Below are 22298 nucleotides of genomic sequence, written 5' to 3' on the forward strand. Positions count from 1 at the left end.
TGTTAAACACTCTGTTAAAGCTATGAAGTGACGCATCTCACTTCTACAAGATCTTTGTTGGGAGTTGCACATGCGCAGTACCGAGTTAACTACTACTTAAAAGACTAATTAGAAGCAGAGTAGGACGGGCCCTGAAAAGCCGGTAAACTCGGCTTCGGGCCGTTCAGCTGTACATATTCCCCTTTCCAGCTTAGCAACATAGACTGGAGCAAGAGTTTCAGAGTGGTGAGTTATTAATTTGTAACAAATGTATCTTTCATACATAAAGTTTTAACTGAGCACTGTCTCTACATCACAGTAACAACTTTATGTCCATTGACTGCCTGGAGAGCTGCGATGGACTGGCAACCTGTCCAGGGTGTACCCCGCCTTTCGCCCAATGTCAGCTTGGATAGGTCCAGCCCCTCCGCGACCCTGTACGCAGGATAAGCGGTTGACGACGGATGGATGGATGGATGGACTGCCTGGAGGGTAGCTAATGTTTGGAAAGGAGAGGACAGGCAGCAGGCGGACGTCTTGTCACTGTGTGCTGCAGCTCAGTGTGTTTTTCCACCGGTGTTTTTGAGGGAGTGTCTGACTAGCCGCTAGGCGAGTATTATGACCTGTGTTTTCTTGTGACATCACAAGAAAGTGGCAGCAAAGGCTGAACTACAAACAAGCTGTTTTCAGGCAGTTCAGAGCAGTGTTTTTTGTGGGATGGGAACTCCCTTTGGGATGGACTTTGGGCTTTTTCACTTTGCAAACCTATTATATGCACAAAAAGATATAACTCAATAAACAAGAGGGAAAAGGCCAAGAAGCATAATATGACCTCTTAAACTTTTGCAACTACCATAGCATTGTAACATCGGACCATGCCCCAACCTAGAAACCAGCCTCACCAGACAGCACAACACCTTCCAACACTGGAGATTTAATTCCACACTACCGATTGAGGACTGAGTACAAACTATTTTTACACTGATCTGGCGATATCGGTATTGGATGGAGAGAGTATTAATGAAACATCTGTTAGGTTCTAGCAAATATATCTACTAATCTAAATATACTTCAGATTCCCTCCAAGACATAAAAGACAATACATTAGACAATACATTATTCTAAAAAAGGACAAAGACCACCTAATTTATCATAATTACAAACCAATCTCACTTTTAAACGTTCATTTTAAGATCTTATCTAAAGCTCTCGCCCTCCGTCTGCAGCGGGTGATGCCTCTCAAACAGAAGGCTCCTAACATTCTAAATATGCCTTGGTCAAACACTCCAGAGATGGCGGCATCGCTTGATGCAGAAAAAGCTTTTGACAGGGTGGAATATAGGTACCACTTTACAGCTATCAAGAGATTTGGCCTCAGTGAGGACTTCATTTCATGGGTTAAGCTATTGTACCCTTTCCCAGTGGCTTCAGTACAAACAAACATGCAGTCACCCTCTTTTTCCCTTGGGCTGGGCTTTCCTCTGTTGCCTTTATTGTCTGCAATTGCAACAGCAATACAATTTGAGGGTATTAAGCGATTAGACACAACACACAAATGATCGCTTTACGCTGATGATCTGCTACTGTACACAAACTAAACAAACCCTGCCAGATCACATTCTGTCATTCTCCGTATCTTAATTCGGAAAAAGCCTTAATAACCAAAAGACCAAACTGCAACTGGTTAATTCATTGGCAGGACAGCCTCCATGCTCCCTGGCTGCATTTAATTGGGCAAAGGGTGAGTTTCAATATTTAGGAATCTTCGATAACAACGACTATGTCCAAAGTTTTGGTAAAAACTTTAGTCCTTTTTTTTTTCATAGACAGAATAAAGAATAAGCTTGTTTAAATGATTGTCCTGCCCAAGCTCTTAATTTCTATCAGGGTAAATCAATGGACGTCTTTCTGACTATAGATCCTAACCAAAGGATGGGCATCTCAATTATTTGCGAGCCCATGGACTCAATCCAAGTCTCCCTACCAAAACCAAATAAGCCTGGAAAAAGGACCTAATAACAGACATAGCCTATGTATTGAAGTGTGGAACCACAATCTAGATCTGGTCCATTCATCCTACTTATGTGCCCGTTATAGGCTAATTCAAAGCAAACTTCTACACAGAATCCACTATACTACTGCCAGACTAGCCAAAATGCACCTTGATGTCAGTGATGCCTGAAATCGCTGTACACAACCCCCTGCTAATCTCATTCACATATTCCTGTCTTGTTCTCAGTTATAAAACTTCTGGTCGAACATATTTGAAACTATAAATGAGGCGTATGATGTTGTCATTGTCCCTAATTCTTTATCTGTCATCTTTTTTGCTCTACCTTATACTGGCCTCTCTGTTGCTACGTGGTCCTGGCCTTCACAACTTTACTGGTCAGCCTTTTGATTCTCCCGAAATGTAAGCCTACTTCTCCCCCTGCACACTTTCAATGTATTAAGGAAGTTCTATATAATAGTAAACCAGAGAAACTTAAATTCTCCCTCATGGGCTTGAAGGAGCATTCCAAGAAACATGGAGCCCTTTTTTGGAATATATTATTCTGCTCACCATGAACAGCACATCATTATACATTAGCTACATGGGCCATGGGAAGGGTTGAGCTACCACTGAGCACTTGACATCAATTGTATCTTGGTTAGAAGAGTAAAACCTTGAGGAACAAGTAAAAACATGATATGAATAGAAACTATTTAACAGCTCGGTGCATTAAGTTGCAAACTGCTCCACTGATAAGTAATATAAGACTCTCTGTGCAGGAACATGCAAGTCCATACAAGTCTACAGAAACCCACACAAGCACAGAGGGGCAAAAACTATAATACAAGTGGTAAGACCAACATGTAATCGTGGTATGACGTACAGACCTACATCAGTTTATTCAAATGTGAATGTGACAAGGTCCAAGCACTGGTCCATCTACTCAAACACAAGGCAGGCCTTTAGCAAGAAACTCGAATAAAAGAAGTCAAACAAAGCCAAAATACTATTATTAGTGAATGAACAATGAATCTTCAGGACAAACTCCACAGATACAATAAGATTTTTTACCAAATGCACCTACACAGTCTATAAGAGTTTCTGACAGAGAAAACTAAAACAATTAAACATACATAACGTTACCCCATGTTCTCCTATAAAGCAAAACCCATTCACATACTGTTAATTCTCAAAGATTTGCCTCTACATACCATAATACATTTGCATACAAGCGCTTTCTGACTGGATTTTTGGAACAAAGGATTATGGAGGATTTTCACTACTATGGCCTGACTCCACCTTCCCATTAATCTACATGGAAAATATAATAGAGCAACCCCACTGCGACTGGCAAAACACTATTGTTAGTAGTTTAGTAAAACTTGGACCAGTGTTTTCCAGGTTACCCTGTACGTATTGACAAGAATCAATCCACAGAATTCTCCAGATTCCTTTGCTAAATTACAAATTTTCAGAAGATCTCCACTGGAGCTGTTGTTTTAAGGAAGCAAGACAGAACAGACAATGATAATCATTCTCCACAGCACTGTCACTAAAATCACTGTACATTATCTCTGTTCACTTAACAATGTTAAATGTTTAAGAAAACAAGAAAACTCCAGTCTGGTTTGACTTATCTACATCCTGAGCAGAGAACTGCTTCATCCTCTGGCCCAGTCAGCAACCGAGTGAGGAAAAGGTGAGGTGACTAAAGATGATTAACAGCAAACATAAACAAATATTTAGGGTGAATAAAACATCTACATAGCTTTACTGCTATATCATATTACATGATATGAGCAACAATATACAGCAGTAGGTGTAACCAAGAATGAGACAGCAGAATATGATTTTTTTGGGAAATTGGGAGAGAACTGGTACTAGCAGATTAAAGAGGGCAGTTCTAATACAGTATTTGGCCGTTTAGTTTAGCTTCTTTGGTAAAAGACTGATGTGTTAACATATTATTTAAAAAAAACGCAATGTGTTGTTTTTACACTTTGGTTTTTGGATGGATTAAACAAATGATTTTGTCACATTTGCACAGAGCTACTTTGTGCTAAGCTAAGCCAACCAGCTGCTGGCTGCAGCTTTATATTTATAGTCATGAAAGTGTTCTCAATCTTCTAACTCTTGGCAAGTGAAGACGCATATTTCCCAATATGCTGAACTATTCCTTTAATACATGAACTATAACTAGATAAAAAATACACATCTTTAATATTTTCTGATGGTGGAAAGGGTTTTTGTTTTTTATATTGCAAAGTGTCCATAATTAAAACCAGTAGCACATTCAGTACAATTTAAAATGTTCCTCCTTTGCCAAAAGAAGATCTGAACAACTGTGAAATGTCTTCTTGTCTAGCTAAACTGGAGCGGAGATATTGAGGTTAACTGTGCAGGTTTCCTGCCTGCCAATCATCATTAACTGCAAGGATCAGGCCTGACTACAAGATGAATTGACAGCTTGCTTCCGTGCCAATAGTTGGAATTATGCTTACAGACGAACAATGTGTTAGCACTGAAGTTAAACTGCACAGCAGCCTGCATAGCCAGGTCCGCTCACACAGTGGGAGGTGAATGGGGAAGTAGAGAATTGTGCGCATGAGCGAGCAGTGTATGTGTGTGTTTTTGAGGGAAAGCTGAGCCTAAACTGGGTGCTTTCTCAGATAGTTTGCAATGACACAGAACCAACCATGGCCTGTTGAGCTCGGTCAGAATATGCACTACATATGCTTTACTATTTTACTGAGAAGACTATACTGCATATTTTCCATTGTAAATTGACTGGAGAGGGCCTGTGGCAGACTGTAAGAGTTGTAGCATACAGCTAGCGTACTCCCAGGAAGAGGAGGCCGAGGCACAGTGCAGGGATTTCCTTTTTTAGGCCCAAGGGATTACTGCGGTTTTGGGTTGGGTAGGGTGGGGGGTTGAATACAAGCAGCACAAACACACACCAACATGCACATGTGAACGAAAACACACACACACACACACACACACACACACACACAGGAATATCAACCTTGGAGCACAATAGGACTCAGCATGAACAGAAGGGGAACATGGAGCAGCACAAGGGGAGCAGAAGTACCAAAGTTTAAGACCACACAAGCTCACACTCGCTGTACTGTTGTACACTCGCCCTACTTGAGACCATTAACATCCAACTATGGAGGCACCAGAGAAATGTATAAATACTGTAAAATAATAATATTGTAAGCTGAAATATCTTACAAAGCCCGATGTGATATAAAATAAACGACTGCATTTCCTGACGTTCATCTTGTGATATTGCCTGCCCGTTCAATATTATTGGCCAATATGAGCTGAATGCAGATAAATCTGCAGCTGACAGCTCCTTCAGTCACGTTATGAGTGTTGTCATTGCATAGTTTGTCCACCAGAGGGCACTCTATAATAATAAAACTGCATTATGTCAAGTAATCTTGGTGAGGTCTTGGTGAGGTCTCTACACATAAGAAATGTTTGGGATAATCTTTGTTTATGTTATGTGTTTCTGAAAAGAAGGGGGGGAAAAGAATATTGGATTTATATTCCTCCAATATCAAAATCAGTATCGGTCTTAGACATCGGTGTAGACATTTAGGGGCAGACACACCTACACTGACTGCAACAACAGAATAGGAATTCCATTCATACACATGTAAAAGGCAAGAGAATCAAATAATGGATGCACTACAATCATCTTGATGGCAAAACATGACTGTTTACTGTCAATTTAACAGAGGTTACTGGCCCTGCAATGTGATACATGCATTAGAAAGCCCTTGCTAGTTGTGTCTAGGTTATTTTTTCCGCCATCTGACAAAACATGCATGTGTGCTGTAGTGATATACAATAATTATGATTTTCTGTACACAGAATTACTGAACCATACTGAACACTTACTACCTGATTCAAAACTATGACTCCAATTCAAATTTGGCAAGAACACAACTGTAAGCAATATTTCCTCTAATTCATATAAAACAGAGAAAACATGTCTTTTCAGACTAGAGATACACAATGACCAGAAAAACAGAAAACACTGGTCTGTTTTGTGTTGGATCATTCTGGCCCTAACGACAGCTGCCAAACATTTTGGCAGTGATTCAACAAGAAACTACTTCATGCAACTGCCCATGGTTGATAGGTATAGGGAGGCTACGCTCTATCGATGTTGTATTTAAGTTAATTTAATATGTGTGGGGGCCACTCCATTTATCTCATTTGACCTGAATGTCCCTATTTCAGTCTGGACCAATGCAGGGCTGGGCAGAAAGGCCAAAAATGTTATCCCGATTAAAAAAAAATATCATACCATTCGATATCGATAATTATCACGATAAATGTCAAATCATTATATCTTATTTCTTTTGTGGTCTGCAGGATGCACTTGTATGCCAGCTGAAAATGAAAGTTAAAGCCCGATGGATACTATATTTGTAACGCCAATACTGATAAAGATATTCAGGAGCTTCAAAAATCAAATAAATGCCAATAATATACAATAACACGTAATATACACAAACAGTCTTGATATAGATCCCTTAGATTTGTTTTGTTTTTTAAAATTGTGATCAACATACATACTAAGAGGGACATTTAACAGTTGAAAAATAAACTTCTGCAACCATCTGCAGACTCTGAGAACTCTAGAGAACTGAGCTGTAAGGCAGTCAAAAGGTATGAAATCTAACATTTGGAGCATCAGTATCACCTCTCCACACAGAGTTAACTTGACTATCCGCCTACGCTGTCACAGTTGCTAGATCCAAAGCCTGGTATTAAGAGTAAAATGTAACTTTCCATGGAGCTGAAGGAAGAAAGACTTTTAGGTACAGAGGAGATAAACAAGAAACTCATGTCAACACACTTATCAACACATAGTGTACCTAAATAAAATGTAAAAATATATTTGATCAGTTGTGAAATTGAGACAGCTTGACTTATCAACAGAAGGGCTCTTACAGTCCCCTCTGTTATGAAACCATCATTAGTGCTTTGTGTGCTTAGTTGGAGTCCCCGTAAAGAGGCAGAGGCAAAGGAGAAAATGAGAAATCTTCAATTTGCTGATAAGCAGCCGAGTTAGAAATACTCTATAGACACTAAACAAGCTAAATATAATTGCTTCACAGTACTGAGGGAAAGTGACTACAGTCTCTCCTAACTTAGGCTTTGTTAGTAATTGAAGCTGCAACTTTTAAAAATTATGTATCTAAATTATTTTAATCATAAAATGTGATTTTTTTCTGTCAGGTATTAAAGGGGCCATTTTGCCGACATATACATGAATGGTGCATGTGACTATATACATTGTCCTTGCACAAGACTGTTCTTTTTGCAGTTGTTTTATGCTGTGATGTTATTTATATTTAGATGTTCTTTTTGCGTAGCATTATGTTATTCTGATGACTGCGCATGTGATGCAAGAAAAAATTTCGAGACAAAACACAAAAACTTATAAGTATATGCCATCAGAATAGAGTGATCACACAGCTGTGACAAAGATATGCGTGTACTGAGGAAGGTTCTTATACAGGTACCAATAGGCCTTATTCACAGAACACATTATGACTTGACAAAGCAGGAAAAGCCTAACTCATAACATTAACAATGGCTGAGCCAGCAGCACACACAATACCAGGACGCTGCAACTGAAGCATTTAAATTTAATTCAGCCATTATTCGTTTTATTAATTATACTTGTGCTTTTCCAGCTGTAACAGGTCAAAATGTTTGTTGTGGAAAAAGCACTATAACCCACCATGTCAAGGGTTACAGTCACAGTAAACGTGACCCTAAATGTATTATACTAAACGGCATATTATCTGCAAATCATCAACATATATGCTCATTGTTGGGGGATCTAGATACTACTGAAATATCAGGCCAACTGCCATAGCTTTAGATACTGGATGTCTTCCCCTGCATATGTTGATCCTTGCTAATTAGAAGACAGAGCCCATTGAAGAAGCACTTAAGCCCCCCCTTTTAAAGTAAAACCTTCCCAAAACACCAATTTTAATTTAAACAGCTTCATATCAAGCGTGATAAAAATCTGAAAATCTGAAATTCTCACAAGGTGCAGATCTCCGGATGGAAATAGGCCTTTTCACTGCAGACTTTCTGACTCGTCATTGTAAGAAAAGCACAGGTGTTACTAATAACATTAACACTGGCTCCATTATATTCAAGTGTCCCAAAAAGCCATGGCAGTGTGACAGTGAGCCACTGCACAATACCAAGACCCTGAAACTGAAGCAGCTAAATGGAATTAATTCAGCCATTTCATTCAGCAATTTACACCTGTGCTTTTTCTACTGTGACATGTAAATTTTTTCCCATGGGGCCAAGATCTCAGGGGGTGATAATACACCTAATAACCCTGCCAACATGTAGATTCTGAAAACTCATCACTGTTTTGTCTGGGACTAATCCTGTTGTCTAGTGGTTGTACCAGGGTTGACTGACCGACCGGGCAAAATGTTCCTGTTGAATCGGCTTTGAGGTGCTTAAAATGACACTATTACAAACATAAGATGCCATTGTCAATTTGCATATACAAATATAGCAGTCTACATGAAAGCTACATAAGCATAAATTATATTTCCCCCGTTTTATGTCTATATTTGTTACTTTCTCCACAGAGCATCTTCAACATATGCTGAACTCAGCCAAGATTTAACCATGAAACCATATCTGAGAGTCTTGTTATGGAGCACACACACACACACACACACACACACGCTCATCAGCTCTTGGGAGAAGCAGAGAGGAGATCCGTCCAACATATCCCTTTGATTTTTGGGGCTCATTACATTCTGTAGAAATGCTGTCCAGAACAGCTTCATGCAAAAACATGGCAGTTTATTTTGTATGGCTGGCTTTCTTTCTCAGACTATGCAGGCAGGTGTTTAAGGGGGGAGTGTATGTGTGTGTGTGTGAAAGCGGAGCAGTCTTACCCACCCTCCACTTTTCTCTAGCAAACAAAATGATGGAAGAAACCTGGAATGGCGCTCAGGACAGAGAGGTGTTACGAATTTAGTAGAAAGCAAAAAGGTATATTTGATAATCTGTCACTAAAATGAAACGGTCCTTTGCATTTGTAGCTGTGGCTTCTCAGCAGCACACAAAACTGGGGTTGTATTCATGACTCCGGTGGAGAGGAAGCAAATCACATATTACTGTGACGTCCTGGGTTGAAAACTGCCTCTCTTGACTGTCAGCTATTGAATAAAGCAAATGACAAACATGGAGCAAAACAATAACCTGAATAAACAAACAAACAAACAAACAGAGAAATAATTAAATCCATTAAATTTAAATAAAAAGGGGATTACTGGATTGTCCCTGCAGGAACACTCCTGTCCCGTTGCAAATCATGAAACAGCAGATAAAAGCAGAATACCAGGGATTTGGAAGATTGCGGAATGTCAAATGGGAATTATGCCTAAAAGAAAACACACATTTACTACTCAACGACCCTTGATACAGTTTCTCCGGCATAACATCCCACGACAGAAACACACACACACACACGGGCACACACTATGATAGACACAGCGAGGAGGCTATGTCTCACCGGTGGCATGTTCACAGCAATTACAGACAAAGCTGAAGGAGGCAAGCGAAGAAGTAATGCTCCTGAGAACTCATCGGTTACCATGGAAACGTCGGCTTCTGAATGAATTTGCTGGAAAAGGAGAGCGCAAGAGAGATAGAGTCCAAATTGTAGCATCAACTATACAAACACCCTCTCCCCATCCCCTGGACTGCCAGGAGAAAGCAGAGGCTGAATTTCCCAATGCGTCTTACGAGTGTTACCGATGCCTGCAGCCACTTGTACCATACATACACAACATGTTGTTATGTTTGTATTTTTTATCCCCCAGAGTGCCACACAACGGCATGAGCAAATACATTTTAAACATTGACATAATTTGCAAGAAGGAAAAATTTTCTGCTGTGTTGTCACACAGCATAAGCAAAGAAGAAGGCACACATTCGCACTATCCTATCTGAGCCACAGCACTGTGAAAACCAATCCTAACCAGCATTTTACCATCTAGAATGATTTTCGTTCCCCAGACCAAAATACTGCCGCACTGATGCTGTGCACGTCGGCTAAAATGCAACATTCAGATCTCCACTGTGCACTTATATTAAAACCCGTGACGGTGTTTTTGTTATCACTGCAACCAAAATCTGTTCACCTGCAGCAGAACATTCCCCCACCATATTCTGCGCCATCACTTACTCGTCATATTTAATGTGGTAAATTACATCCTCTTCTCTCTCCTTAGTCTCTGTAGCTGCTGTAGAGTCTGTCTGAGAGGTGGAGGCTCCATTACTCTCAGAGCTTAACACAACATTATTCCTGTTACTGTCTGTGGTTTGGCCCTGGCCGAGGGCCTGTCCCTGCTCGGCCTCCAGCTTTCCATTAGTCCTTTTTGGGGGCCGGCCCACCTTGCCCTTGGTGGGCGTTATCTGTCCTTTGGGAGCGCGTGTCACATTTTCGATGCAGGCCTCAAACCAGGCACCAATGCTGACGTCTCTGCAGTCCACCAACTCGTTAATCTGAGAAGACACAAAGACAAAAAAATAACACTTGGTCTTTTTTTTTTTACCTGTCTGTTGTTTAAAGAAACACGCCACGTTTTAGCCCATCACAGCACTTCATATACTTTGAATTAAAAGCATTATCAATAAATTCGTTAGACTACTCACATGAACTATTACCAACAGCATCCTGGAACTTAAGAGGAACTCATTAAAATACAAGAGCAATGTGAGTAATGGGAGTTATAGGCATTTTGTAGTAAATGCTAAAAACATTCTTTTTTAGCATTCAATGTCTTAGCGAGTCGTGATGTTAATCTTCAGATGTTCACAAAGAAACTTGAAAATAAATGCCACCCGTGGCACCGTTCCTACATGTTCCTTTGTGAAAACCACATAAAATATGCACCGACTCTGTAGTGAATGCTTAAAGCCTGTAAAAGCATTTGACCTTGATATTCAGTGAAGTTGCACAATTTACAACATCTCTACTTAGTTACATTATTGATCTTTCTGAATGCTAGATTGGGCTTTTGGCATCAAAAAGACTCTAGTCCCACACATAATTGTCAGTCATGTGGGTCAGCCAGCCAGCCAGAAAAGTTAGAGTGGACGCACCAACATATGGGTTTCGACTGTAGTCTATTTATTATCTGTCAGTTGGTTAGTGACAGGGTTTTATAAAGACCTGATCCGTATGTATGGTTTGGCATGCGCTCCCCTGGCAAGGTGAGCCACATGCCTGTGTGCATGTCATTAGTCCTTGTAAATTAAAGGCATTTAGGTATTATACTTAAAAACAGAGCACTTAACTTGTGAGAAAGGATACATTTGGCACTCTCACACAAGGAAACACATAAATACAAGCAGGCTCGGGTCATTTCGGCTAGAGGACTCTATCTAAGCATTCTGCAAGACAGTGGGGAAAGGAATAGAGGCCTCCTTAGCCAAAAAAAGTAATCACCACATGCATGAGGGAAACTGAAATCATAGTCATTTTTTTCCTTTGACTATTTTTGCTATGTTCAAAATAGCGGTATTACAATCTGCTGCATAGTATTAAATACAAATCTAGGACGGCATATTAAGGTATAAAACCTTTAAAAGCATGCACCCTTGTTTCATGTAAGCTAAAGTACGCCATTGACTAATTCTGATACTGATGTGGTTTGGAGTTTTCAGCAGCAGTGGAGCACAAGATACATTCATAATTTGATCCGACATCCAAACAAATAAGAGTGCCCTGCCTGAGAACCTCTGGCAGTGATGTGGCATGTAGGACATTTCTTGCAAATACTTCCCAAATATTTACACTCACCTTGTACACACCAACTCCTGGGTCAGCTAGTGTGTTTCTGCTGGATGTGGGGGGCTGGGTGTCCCGCGCCGGACTGGAGGACTTGAACCCATTTTTGATACTGGCTGAGTTACTGGTAGCGCTGGTGTCCGGCTTGGTTTCGTTAACAGTGCTGGTAGTGACACTGCTGCTGTCATTGTCTATATTTGTGGAGGTTTCCATAGCAGCGGGGGAGGCCGGAGCTGGGGAACTGTGGCTTTCTGACCTGAAGTCAGGGGGTGGAGCTGAACTACAGGGAACACCAGAGGAGTCCTTGGCGGCGGGGCTGTCTGGAGAGTCTGTCTGTGAGCGAATCAGCAGCTGGACGATGTCATTGAGACCCACGTTATAATCAAACAGTGTTTGGCCATCTTCCATCTGAAAAGATAGAAGTAAAAAAAATCCACTGACATGTATAAACAGGCACAGATGTACAGATAGCAAAATACTGTATTTAGAGCTACAACACACAATTATTTTTATTATTTATTAATACACTCTTTTTTTCTTAATTAATGATCTAGTCCACAAAATGGGGGAAAAAATGTATTCATTTCACATTGATATTAAAAAGCAAACCAATACCTTTAACTAGAACAAGTTTTTGTTTGTGATGAATCACTTAAACAAGTAATGATCAAATTCATCAACCAGTTGTTCAGAAATAATTGTATCCTATTTTACCAGGATCAACTTGCCCAAACATGGTGTATTTGAACAATTGCACAAATGTCCATAAAGACAGCCTTTATTAAATTTCCTCCCAAATTTATTTCCTAATAGACATCCATGTGATATGAAATTAACACAACTGCGCCATGCAGCACCCTCAGACAAATACACTCGGCTGCTTGTGAAGGACAAACAAAGAACACAGAACACAGAAGACAACGATGAGCACAGTGAGAGAAAACAACTATGTGTCGTTACTGCACTCGACAGCATACAGGGGAAATTAAAAATACACCGAGGATGTTGCTTAGGAGTCCACATCTGTTCTCAAATGAGCCAATGCTCAGCTTGTGTTTAAATACATATAACTGTACATCAAAGTGAACCGCTGACGCTTTTTTTTTTTTTATACTTACAAAAAGGAGGAAAAAAAACATTTGTAACAATGAGCACTTTTGACTGGTAAGCTGTTACTACTGATTAGCCACGCTTGTATTAGGTTACATGTCTGGTCCAATAGAAAGTGCAAACTGCGGCTCTACTCGCATATGTACCACACCGGTTTTCTACAAGAAACTAAAGAAATGAATGCATGAATTAAAGTGATAGGAGATGTAGCTGGGGGAAAGAAATGACTGGGTTGCTATGACAACCAAAAGAGAGCACCCCCATGAACCTGAATCATGTACACAATCTCTGTCGACACTAACCCACCACCACCACCATCAGCACGACCCTTTCTGGCAGCGCGGTTTATGGGCATCAGAAAATGGTTCTCTCTCTCTCTCTCTCAAAAAACAAAAAACAGCTCTTGAGAAAATGATGAAGGCCCATTAGAAACCCATATTTACTCTTCACCACAACCAATCTGTTGTTTTAAGTATACAGTACAGCTACTGCCTTAGGAATGGAGCTTATGGCAGACACGCAAACTCATTATAGACATCAGCTATTCATTTCAGCCCTCAACCCCACAAGCCCATTGTACTGGAGAAGCGAGCATGGCCGCCACTCTCACTCGCGCTCCCTTTCTCCTCTTCGTTATTTGACAGCGAGGAGGAGAGCGGTCGGAGGCGTAGCAGGAGAGCAGTAGAGGGAGCAAGCGCAATTTCCCCATCCCTCCCTGTTTTTAATAGTCTCATGAAATTTAGATCAGAGAAGCAGTGGTGCAAAAACAGCCATACAGTGGTTGCTATACTCACTTGTCTGTCTTTCTCTAGTAGTCTATCTCAGCAATTCTTTGTCTGTCTCCCAGCCTAAACTCGATCTTCGATTTAGTCTCAGTAATTGTCTATCCTCCTCTGTCTTGTGTTACGTGATAGCTCATTAAGGAAAGAAAGGCAAACAAACCGAAAACATCCTACACAGACAATAAGATTGCTGGGACGTGCAGCAGGCAGCCTCACAGTAGAGACGTACTGGGTAGATGGACGAAGAATTACGCAGACCTGAGTATCAGAACAACATACAGTAGAATTCCATTCACCACACCAAACCTCATAAATGATGTCTAAGTGGTACCCGCTTTCCACAGCGACTTCACTGTGTGATCAATCTCTCATCAGTAATAACCAGCTGAAGAATCCTTAAAGCAAAGAACCATCATCTAAACAGGCAACAGAAATGCTTTCTATATTCAAGAAAGTCAAGATCTTTTTAGGCAGAATTATTGGCATTTTTACTCTCTCTAGCATGTAGGACGAATAACATCACCAAGGATATTTCTCCATCATCATAAATAATGCAGAACAATGATGATAATAATAATACTAATAAGAAGAAGAATGCTTCTGGTATCTTCATTATGTGACTCAATGAAATGTTCAATGTTCCTGGGGGAGACTTCAGTCCCGAGCACACATCATAACAAAGCTTTAGACAAACCAGAGACACTTGACTAGAACCTTTCTCAAAAGGCTCAAACAAATCAGTGTCACGAACCCTGGCATGGCAACGATGTGTGTGTGCGTGTGTGCTTGCACGTGTAAACGTGTTTCACATTGAGTGGAATACAATTAACACCTCTCCACAAGGCTAATTTCTCTGTTGCATTTCGACAGGCAGTACAATCAAACTAAGGCACGAGAAAGACCTGTGGCTGCTGAGATACTGTAAAAACATACTGAACATGTAGAGATAAATTTGACCTCATATTGCTATATCAGCTTTTCTGATAATATGAGAATATTATAATAAATCTACAGCCAATAATACTTATTATAGAGCAGAAACTGCAGGTGGGGAGAAATTTGACTGTAATATTGCTTTCGATTTCATTTTCATTATCGTGCCAACATGCTGTCACGCAGTATCTTTTTGTAAGGCTTTATAAGCTCTTAATGCAGAAATCATTCTGACATTAAAGTAACTAAACAACACTTACTTAGTTTATATGCCCGCATAACAGTTACGTAAAGGTGGACCAAATTGAAAGACTAAGAAATCATACTGGCCCATTTAATGTCAGTGCCTAGTTTTAACAGTGGGTTTAAAAGTGCGAAACCCAAGCCAGACCCACACGGCTGGTGGAGAGGAGATTTCACAGCAGAGCATAAATTAGCCTCTTTTGCTCAGGCACGCCATCCAAACCCCTTACTCCTACACGGTTTCTTCTTCTTCTTCTTCTTCCCTTGTCTCCGCCCACAGGCCCTCTTAGCAAAATAGGTCATGTTTCCAAAAAACAATGACATGGGGTGTGTCTGTGTGCCTGCCATCTACCAAGCTTCCATCTTTGATCTTTTATCCCTCATTCTGCCCACAGTCATTCAATCTCACCAAAATGTTCCACTGTTAATTAGCACAGAATGGCATAGTGGAAAGGTGACAAAGGTTGTCTTTCTTTTGCAGCTTTTTTCATTACTTGATGTTAGGAAGCAGAGCTGCGTTTTATCAATTTTATATCTTGCTCAGATTTGTTTACCAAAATCACTTTTCTGCTAGTTTGAATGGAGGTCATCACTATATTGATGGTATAATTCCAGAGAATAGACAATGTTGAACTAATTAATAATGAAGGGTTATCAAAGATGTATTGACTAAACAGGTACATGTGTACTCAATCACTGTAGATGGATATTCTATGCTACAGAAATTGTGGCGCTTTTGTTTTCTGCGAAGCCCCTCTGCGAGCAATATGTGAAACTCACTCACACGATCGCGATAGATCATAGATTGGCACGCTCCAATATGTTGTTTCAGAATGAGGCAGGAAATGAAAGACAGAACGGACGAGATGGAACAAAGCACGTACTGTGTTTACGTAGTTTTTGTTACTCATTGTGTAGTCCCAGTTAACATGTGTGTGAAATCTGGAATCGCCCAATTCATTCTTAAATTATGGCTAAAAACCTACTTTGAGGTTGCAATGACCTTTGAGTCAAGAGTGTCACCAATTTGGTGTCCGACCAACTGTGAAATATGGTCACAATCTCCCCTTCTGCTTCTGAGTTAAGCTGTTTAATAATGGCAAAAAGTGTTTTTCCAGGACATGAGGTCACAGTGAAGTTGACCTTTGACCTTTTGGGTTATATCCCATTAAACATCTGTTGCAAATGTTGTCATAATTACCGCAGTCTTGAGTTATCGCCAAAAACATGTTTGTCAAGGTCATTTCGAGGTCACAGTGACCTTGACCTTTGAGACAAAAGCGTTCCCAAGTCACTGTCCGACCTATTGTGAAATAAGGTCATCAGTTTTGGAGTTATGGCAAAAAACGTGCTTTGTGAGGTCACAGTGACATTGACCTTTGACAACCAAATTCCAATCACTTCACCCTCGAGTCAAAGTGGATGTCCCAAATTTCAAGAAATTCCCTCCCTGAGATATTGCGAATGGAGCGAACAAACAACCCCAAAACACAATGCCTCAGGCCACAGCTATCATGGCGTGGAGGCGTAAAAACAGTAGGGAAACCCTGCTATTCACAATGCAGGTGTAAGACCTCACAGTTTCCAGGTAGGCCACTTAACCATTTCGCAAGCTAAAGCTACTGTGACAAGATGTGGCAAAACTATGAAAACGTGTGAGAATGTTAGAAAGCCTGCAGTTCTAGTCTAGGTTTAGTGCCTCTCTTTGTCTTTGCTCTTTGTCCAGCCAATCTGTCGAAGAAGGGTGTGACTGTGTACACGCATGGCTGCAGCCAACTCTGCTTCCCTGAAATTCTCTACAAAATTCTAGAGCTTAGCAATACCCAAATAAAACCCCATCAATCGAGGAGCTGCAACATCAATGTATGCATAATCAAATTGTTATGATATCTAGGTCACAGCAACTGTCTGTGTGAGCGAGCCAATGAAGCTTTCCTGCAGCCCAACAATAGGCAACAGCTAACAGTGGACGACAGCCCAACTACTTAAACATGAAACATGTTGCTGCCTCAGTAGGGGAAAAAAACACAAGTGAACTACAACCTTATATTTGAAGCGCATGGACGCAATACAAGCTGAGCTTTCAACCAGTTAATAAACCAGCCAAACCTTTTGGTTTTTTTTTTAAATTACTAACTGAGAAGTCTACTGCAAAAGTGAGTGTGGGCGTTCAGCAGAAAGGCTGCACGGACAGTGAAAGGTGTGTGTGTGTGTGAGTCTGCTCGTGCATGCGAGTGGCATGAGATGTTGTTCAAAGTGAAACAGAGAAACAATGGGGAGCGCACAGGCAAACTGAATAACGCATCAGAAACAAACAAATGAGGCAAAGTTGTGTGGCTGCTGGCTAGAGACCCTTCCGACTGAAGGGCAAGCATGACTTTGAACTGGCGAGGCTGCGTGCACAGTGAGCTGGAGGGAAAAACAAGGCGCCATTTTGAAAAGGAATTAGACTGAGTTATTCTGCTACAAGTCAAAATCCTAACAGAGCGCAGGCACCACTCCAAGCATGTAAGGGCACTAGCTAATGTACGCTGCATGTCACCGGCTCATTCCTTGCATTACTTAACACATGGAAATCCCCTAATTAACACTCCCCACTTGTTTTCCAGTTAAATGAAGGAAGCACTGCTTTACTACACGGGCCTAGCCTTTGCAAACATAGCTCCGTGACATGACAACTCCTGCATAAGAGATAATTAAATGTCAATAAAGCAAATGTAAATGAACTACATTGCTGCTACTACTGAAGAAGCTCTGTGCTCTGCATCCTAAGGCACTGGTGCAAAAGGTGCAACACAATATCTCCTATCTTTTTTCATAATAATGGATTGCCATTATTCGGTTCGCCAAATAAAACATTGTTTTTGACAAAAAGCCTACAGAGATGAATACAACAGTAATCTTGGCATTAAAATCTCTCCTTGACTATTCCAAAAAAGTTCTTGAAGTTTTCTTTCCTCTCCGTCCTGCAGTATACAGCACGCAGAGAAGGAAATTAGCCCATTGTGGCATATATGACTCAGAAGTGAATGTTAGAGACCTCATTATCATTTAATTACACAACAGGAAGTAGGTTGGACAACTTGAAAATACAGAAAACCCTTTATAAAGAGGAATTTCTTGGCCTATAATACCGCCTGACACATATGAATGAAGCAAAGTGTGACTAAATGTAAACAATGTGAGATCAACACATCACGTAGGCTGTTTGCTTCCTGGGGGCTTATCTGTCTGGCTGAGTCATACTGTGTTAATATCAGCTTTGTAATGTTATGCTAAAATACTAAATAAATCATGGCACCAGCGTCCTGCCAGCAGTGAGCATGCTTATTACTGATAGAATAACAGCTGGTGGGGTGAAGGCTTTCAATAACCTTTCACACATTATACACATTAAGATTTGGTGGGTCAGTCTTCCAGTCTTTTACATTTTGACTCATTTATATACTGAATGTTCACATATTTGAACAAAACGAACATAAATAGTGAAAGACTTCTGACTTCTGTTCCGACTGAACTCTTGTCATATTAAAGCACTACACCTAAGGGTGCAAGATATACCGTACATTTTACCAATTATAACAGTTGAAGTTACAACGCGAGTGTGTTTCTGTGGTGTGTGGTAGATCATAAAAAAGTAAACCACAGGCTCTGAGGCTGCACGCTGCATGCAACCATCCGCCATGACGCACACAAACTCATGTGTCCATGTCAGTACGGCAGCTTAAGGTTTTCATACCACTGTCTTTCCTAACTGCTGGCATTTAAAGTGACACTGCAGTACTGGCCCAAACATATTTTTCCCAGAGCAATGAGTCTACCAACAAAGATAATGTATGACTGAAAACCATATTATATTATTCAATATAATAAAAGGTTAGGGTGGGCTGTATGGACAAAATCTGTGTTGTACAGTATAATATATATTATAATAACATCACATATTTCACATAATAATGCCATTTACAGTCCCAAAAACCACATGCTAAAGCTAAAGTTAAATTCATGTTGCTTAAGTATTTGACATCTAATTCTGCTGTGACAGAAAACCTTAACTTATCAGAATTAAGTCAAAATAACTTTACTATGAAGAATTTGTCATGATACAATTATATGGAGAAACAAGGTGCTTAGGTATAAACTGGCTCCAATTCTGACATAATCAGACAAGTATAAGGTGTAGTTAACCCAAACAAAAGAGAAAAAATGTGCTATCGATCACATTTTGGTGAAGTTAAACTAAACAGAGATATAATAAATTGTCTGCTTGATATTTCATTTTCACTGTGCATTACTGATATTAATATTACATTGTAATTATGGTTAGATTTGAACTATTAGTAAATACTGAATAATTGCCTTACAAATCCAAATCATATGGTACAGAAGTAAGGCTTAATGTTTGGAAACGGTCCTGGGTTAAATACAAAACTTGCCTAGGCAGCATGCCACCCATCCATCTGAGTCTGTGTGCTATTATTTACAGCAGACAGCCCTGTCTGTCCTCGCTGTACAGTGTGCATACCATAGTGACGCCAGGGTGTAAACACAACTACACTTGCTGTTAGATGTCAGGGCACGTGGAGCCCCGAGTCCCCTCCTCCCTCAAATTATCATTAATATCATCATAACACACCACATGCACAAGCCTGATGGCTCACTAATGTGATCAGTACAGCTTAGAGCCCCTGGTTCCACATGTTACAGACACAACATAGAAATGAGATAGATATTCAGGCACAGTGGCTGCTACCTGTGTAAACCAAGCTGCCGTTAATTCAGTTAAACATGTGCTCCTCGGTGAGATATGTAGGCAGTTTGCTTGCACTGCACTACTTTGGTCTACATGTGGAATAGCAGAGGGCGATGTTCTCTTTTCTCTCCCGCGGCAATGTAAACAAACATGTCTACGGCGGTGAGACATTTGTTGCATGCGGGTCTCCTCAGCGCCAACCCAAACAATGTAATGTGGCTCCATACCAGGACCATACATCCATGTCATATCGCCGTTTTTCTCAGGGGCTGGCACACCGCGTACCCCGGGCTCTTGCGCAAGAACTATTGGCGAATTCCTATCAAAACAGGAAGCTCGCATGGGTCCGAAACGGCTCCAACACCAGAGGACCGCTCACTCTCTCCGCCAGCACCAAGCCCTGCCAGAGCATCAAACATCGACTGTAGGCTGACGGGGTGACAAAAATTACGTTTACCTGCTTCCCTCGGTAGAAGAGGCGCTGCTGGGGTGGGCTTACATTGAAGATGTCCTGTATTTTCAACCGTAAAGACTCAATTTTGGTCAATCTAGAAAGATCCTCCACGGTTCGCGTCTCCTTCCCGTCTATCGTACGAACCTGGATCCACATCGTTGTACCGCCCTGTTACGCCTCAAATAAATAGCGGATAAAGCAGTATTTCTATACGAATGTTGTCTTCCAGGGGGGTTAAAGGAGAGAGAAATGAAAACTGTTCAGGGCTCCATTGCGTTTTCCTCTGCAGAGGTAGCGTCGGACTGGCTCGCGCAGGAGGTGTCTCACATGAGGTCGCGGCGCCAAGCAAATCTCGCGAAATAACGTTTAAGCGAGCACAGTTTACAGTTAAAGGCACAGCTTCCCCTTCACAGCACGTAACAGCAGTGGGCTACTGTTGCAGCGGTAAAACCTACAACTTAACAGTTTTATAATATGTCTGGGGACAAGAAATGGGGACCAGGAGTTTATTAATGTGTTCTCCCTGTCAATAGCATAAACCTTTTTCTACAGTTCAATGAATGACTGAATCAGTGGTGGAATGGTAGCCTACATTTTGAGGCACTAATTTATTTCCATTTTATCCTACTTTATTCATTTTCTTCACTAAATGTTTACACCTCTACATTTGTCTGTCAGTTACTTTGCACATTTCTATGCAAAATATATGCATATAAGAATTATTGGTAAAGCTAATATGGCCAATATGTAATAGTATAATTCTGACAGAGGACATTCCGCTACATAATGAGTGCTTTTACTTCCTGACCCCCCTCCCCAATGCATTGTGTACAGCATTTCTATGATGGAATATTACAAAGTCCCAGGTTTACTGTATGGCAACTTCATTAAACACAAATGGATTCATGCAACATCTAGGCACAGTATCAAATGAGATAATTACAGTTTTAAAGCTAGATTTTGACACAGACTCTTCAAGAAAGGGCCTCAAGATCAGCCAATAACGCGGGACTCAACTAAAGGTTGATCATGTCTTCTGATATTGATCTTTAATAGTATATCCCTATATTCTCAAATAAAATTACAGTTAATCAAATTTCAAAGCAATGACCACATAGTGAACATGGCGCTTTTATTGCCCAGGGCAGTCGCTCTCTTTCTCAGGATTGTATTCCAGTTTTGGTTTAATGTAGGAGTATATCACAGGATTAACCTAAAGACTAAATACCAAGTCTCTTGTATTCCAAAAAAGATTATAAATATAAAACTGCAGAATATTCAGGATACTGCTGTCATAGTTCTGACAAGCATCAGTAAAACTGAGCCCATTGGTTTCCAGTTAATTATAAAATTGATTTAAAGGTTCTGCTGCCTGTTCACAAATCACTTAACAATCTTGGCCTAAAATACAAGCCTGGTATGCTTGAAAAATAAACCTAATATGCCCTAGACCTTACAGGAAGCAGCCAGCTAGTAGTACCTCCTGAACCAAACTGATATAGTATATTATTTTTGTGTGGGTAGGGCTGGAGCCAATCCCAGCTGACATCGGGCAAAAGGCGGGGTACACCCTGGACAGGTCACCAGTCCATCACAGGGCCACAGACAAACAACCACTAACACCTAAGGACAATTAACAATTAAGACACCAATTAACAATTAAGACACCAATTAACCTAGCCTGCATGTCTTTGGATGGAGAGAACCCACATGGACATGGGGAGAACATGCAAACCAACCAGGGTTTGAACCCACAACCTTCTTGCTGTGAGGTAACAGTGCTAACCACTGTACCACCGCACTGCCCTACTTAATATTATATTATAATTAATTTTTACCTTTTCATTACTGTTTTAAATGTTGTAATTCCATTATGTAAAGCCCTTTCCTCTGTGTGTGGCTTAACTTGACAGAGGAGTAGACAAAATCATTTTATACATTTTATGTAGGAATAATGAAACAGTGTCCCAGTTAAGCCTTTTGTCATAAGACAATCCATATTATAACACATTTTTCAAATAGAAGGTAAATCCACAAAACTCAAAATACCAGATCAAAACCTTTTTTCCCATGTTTGCCTCAAAAACTACTTTATCCAAAACATATAGTAGAAGCCTCTTAAAGCCCCCCAATAATGCCCATTATTATGGGCCAGGCTCTGCTTGTGTCCCTCAAAGTAT

General features: G+C 40.5%; 1 protein-coding gene across 2 annotated transcripts in view; it reads right to left on the bottom strand.

Moving 5' to 3' along the window:
- LOC119914347 (E3 ubiquitin-protein ligase UHRF2-like) overlaps positions 1–20447 on the bottom strand; it is a 34668-nt gene extending 14221 nt beyond the window's left edge. The window contains exons 1-3 of one of the 2 annotated variants that reach the window (XM_038733600.1): positions 20122–20274; positions 11856–12251; positions 10236–10555 (exon numbers count right to left, since the gene is read on the bottom strand). In XM_038733600.1, the coding sequence (XP_038589528.1) occupies positions 10236–10555; positions 11856–12251; positions 20122–20274 (869 nt within the window). Of the gene's footprint in view, positions 1–10235; positions 10556–11855; positions 12252–20121 lie in introns of both variants that reach the window. The other variant, XM_038733601.1, reaches the window with a different exon arrangement.
- Between the last annotated feature and the right edge of the window lie 1851 nt (positions 20448–22298).

The sequence above is a fragment of the Micropterus salmoides genome, unplaced genomic scaffold, assembly GCF_014851395.1.
Source record: "Micropterus salmoides isolate LMB-PRFRI ecotype aquatic unplaced genomic scaffold, ASM1485139v1 Ms_hic_scaffold_20, whole genome shotgun sequence".
Lineage (NCBI taxonomy): Eukaryota > Metazoa > Chordata > Actinopteri > Centrarchiformes > Centrarchidae > Micropterus > Micropterus salmoides.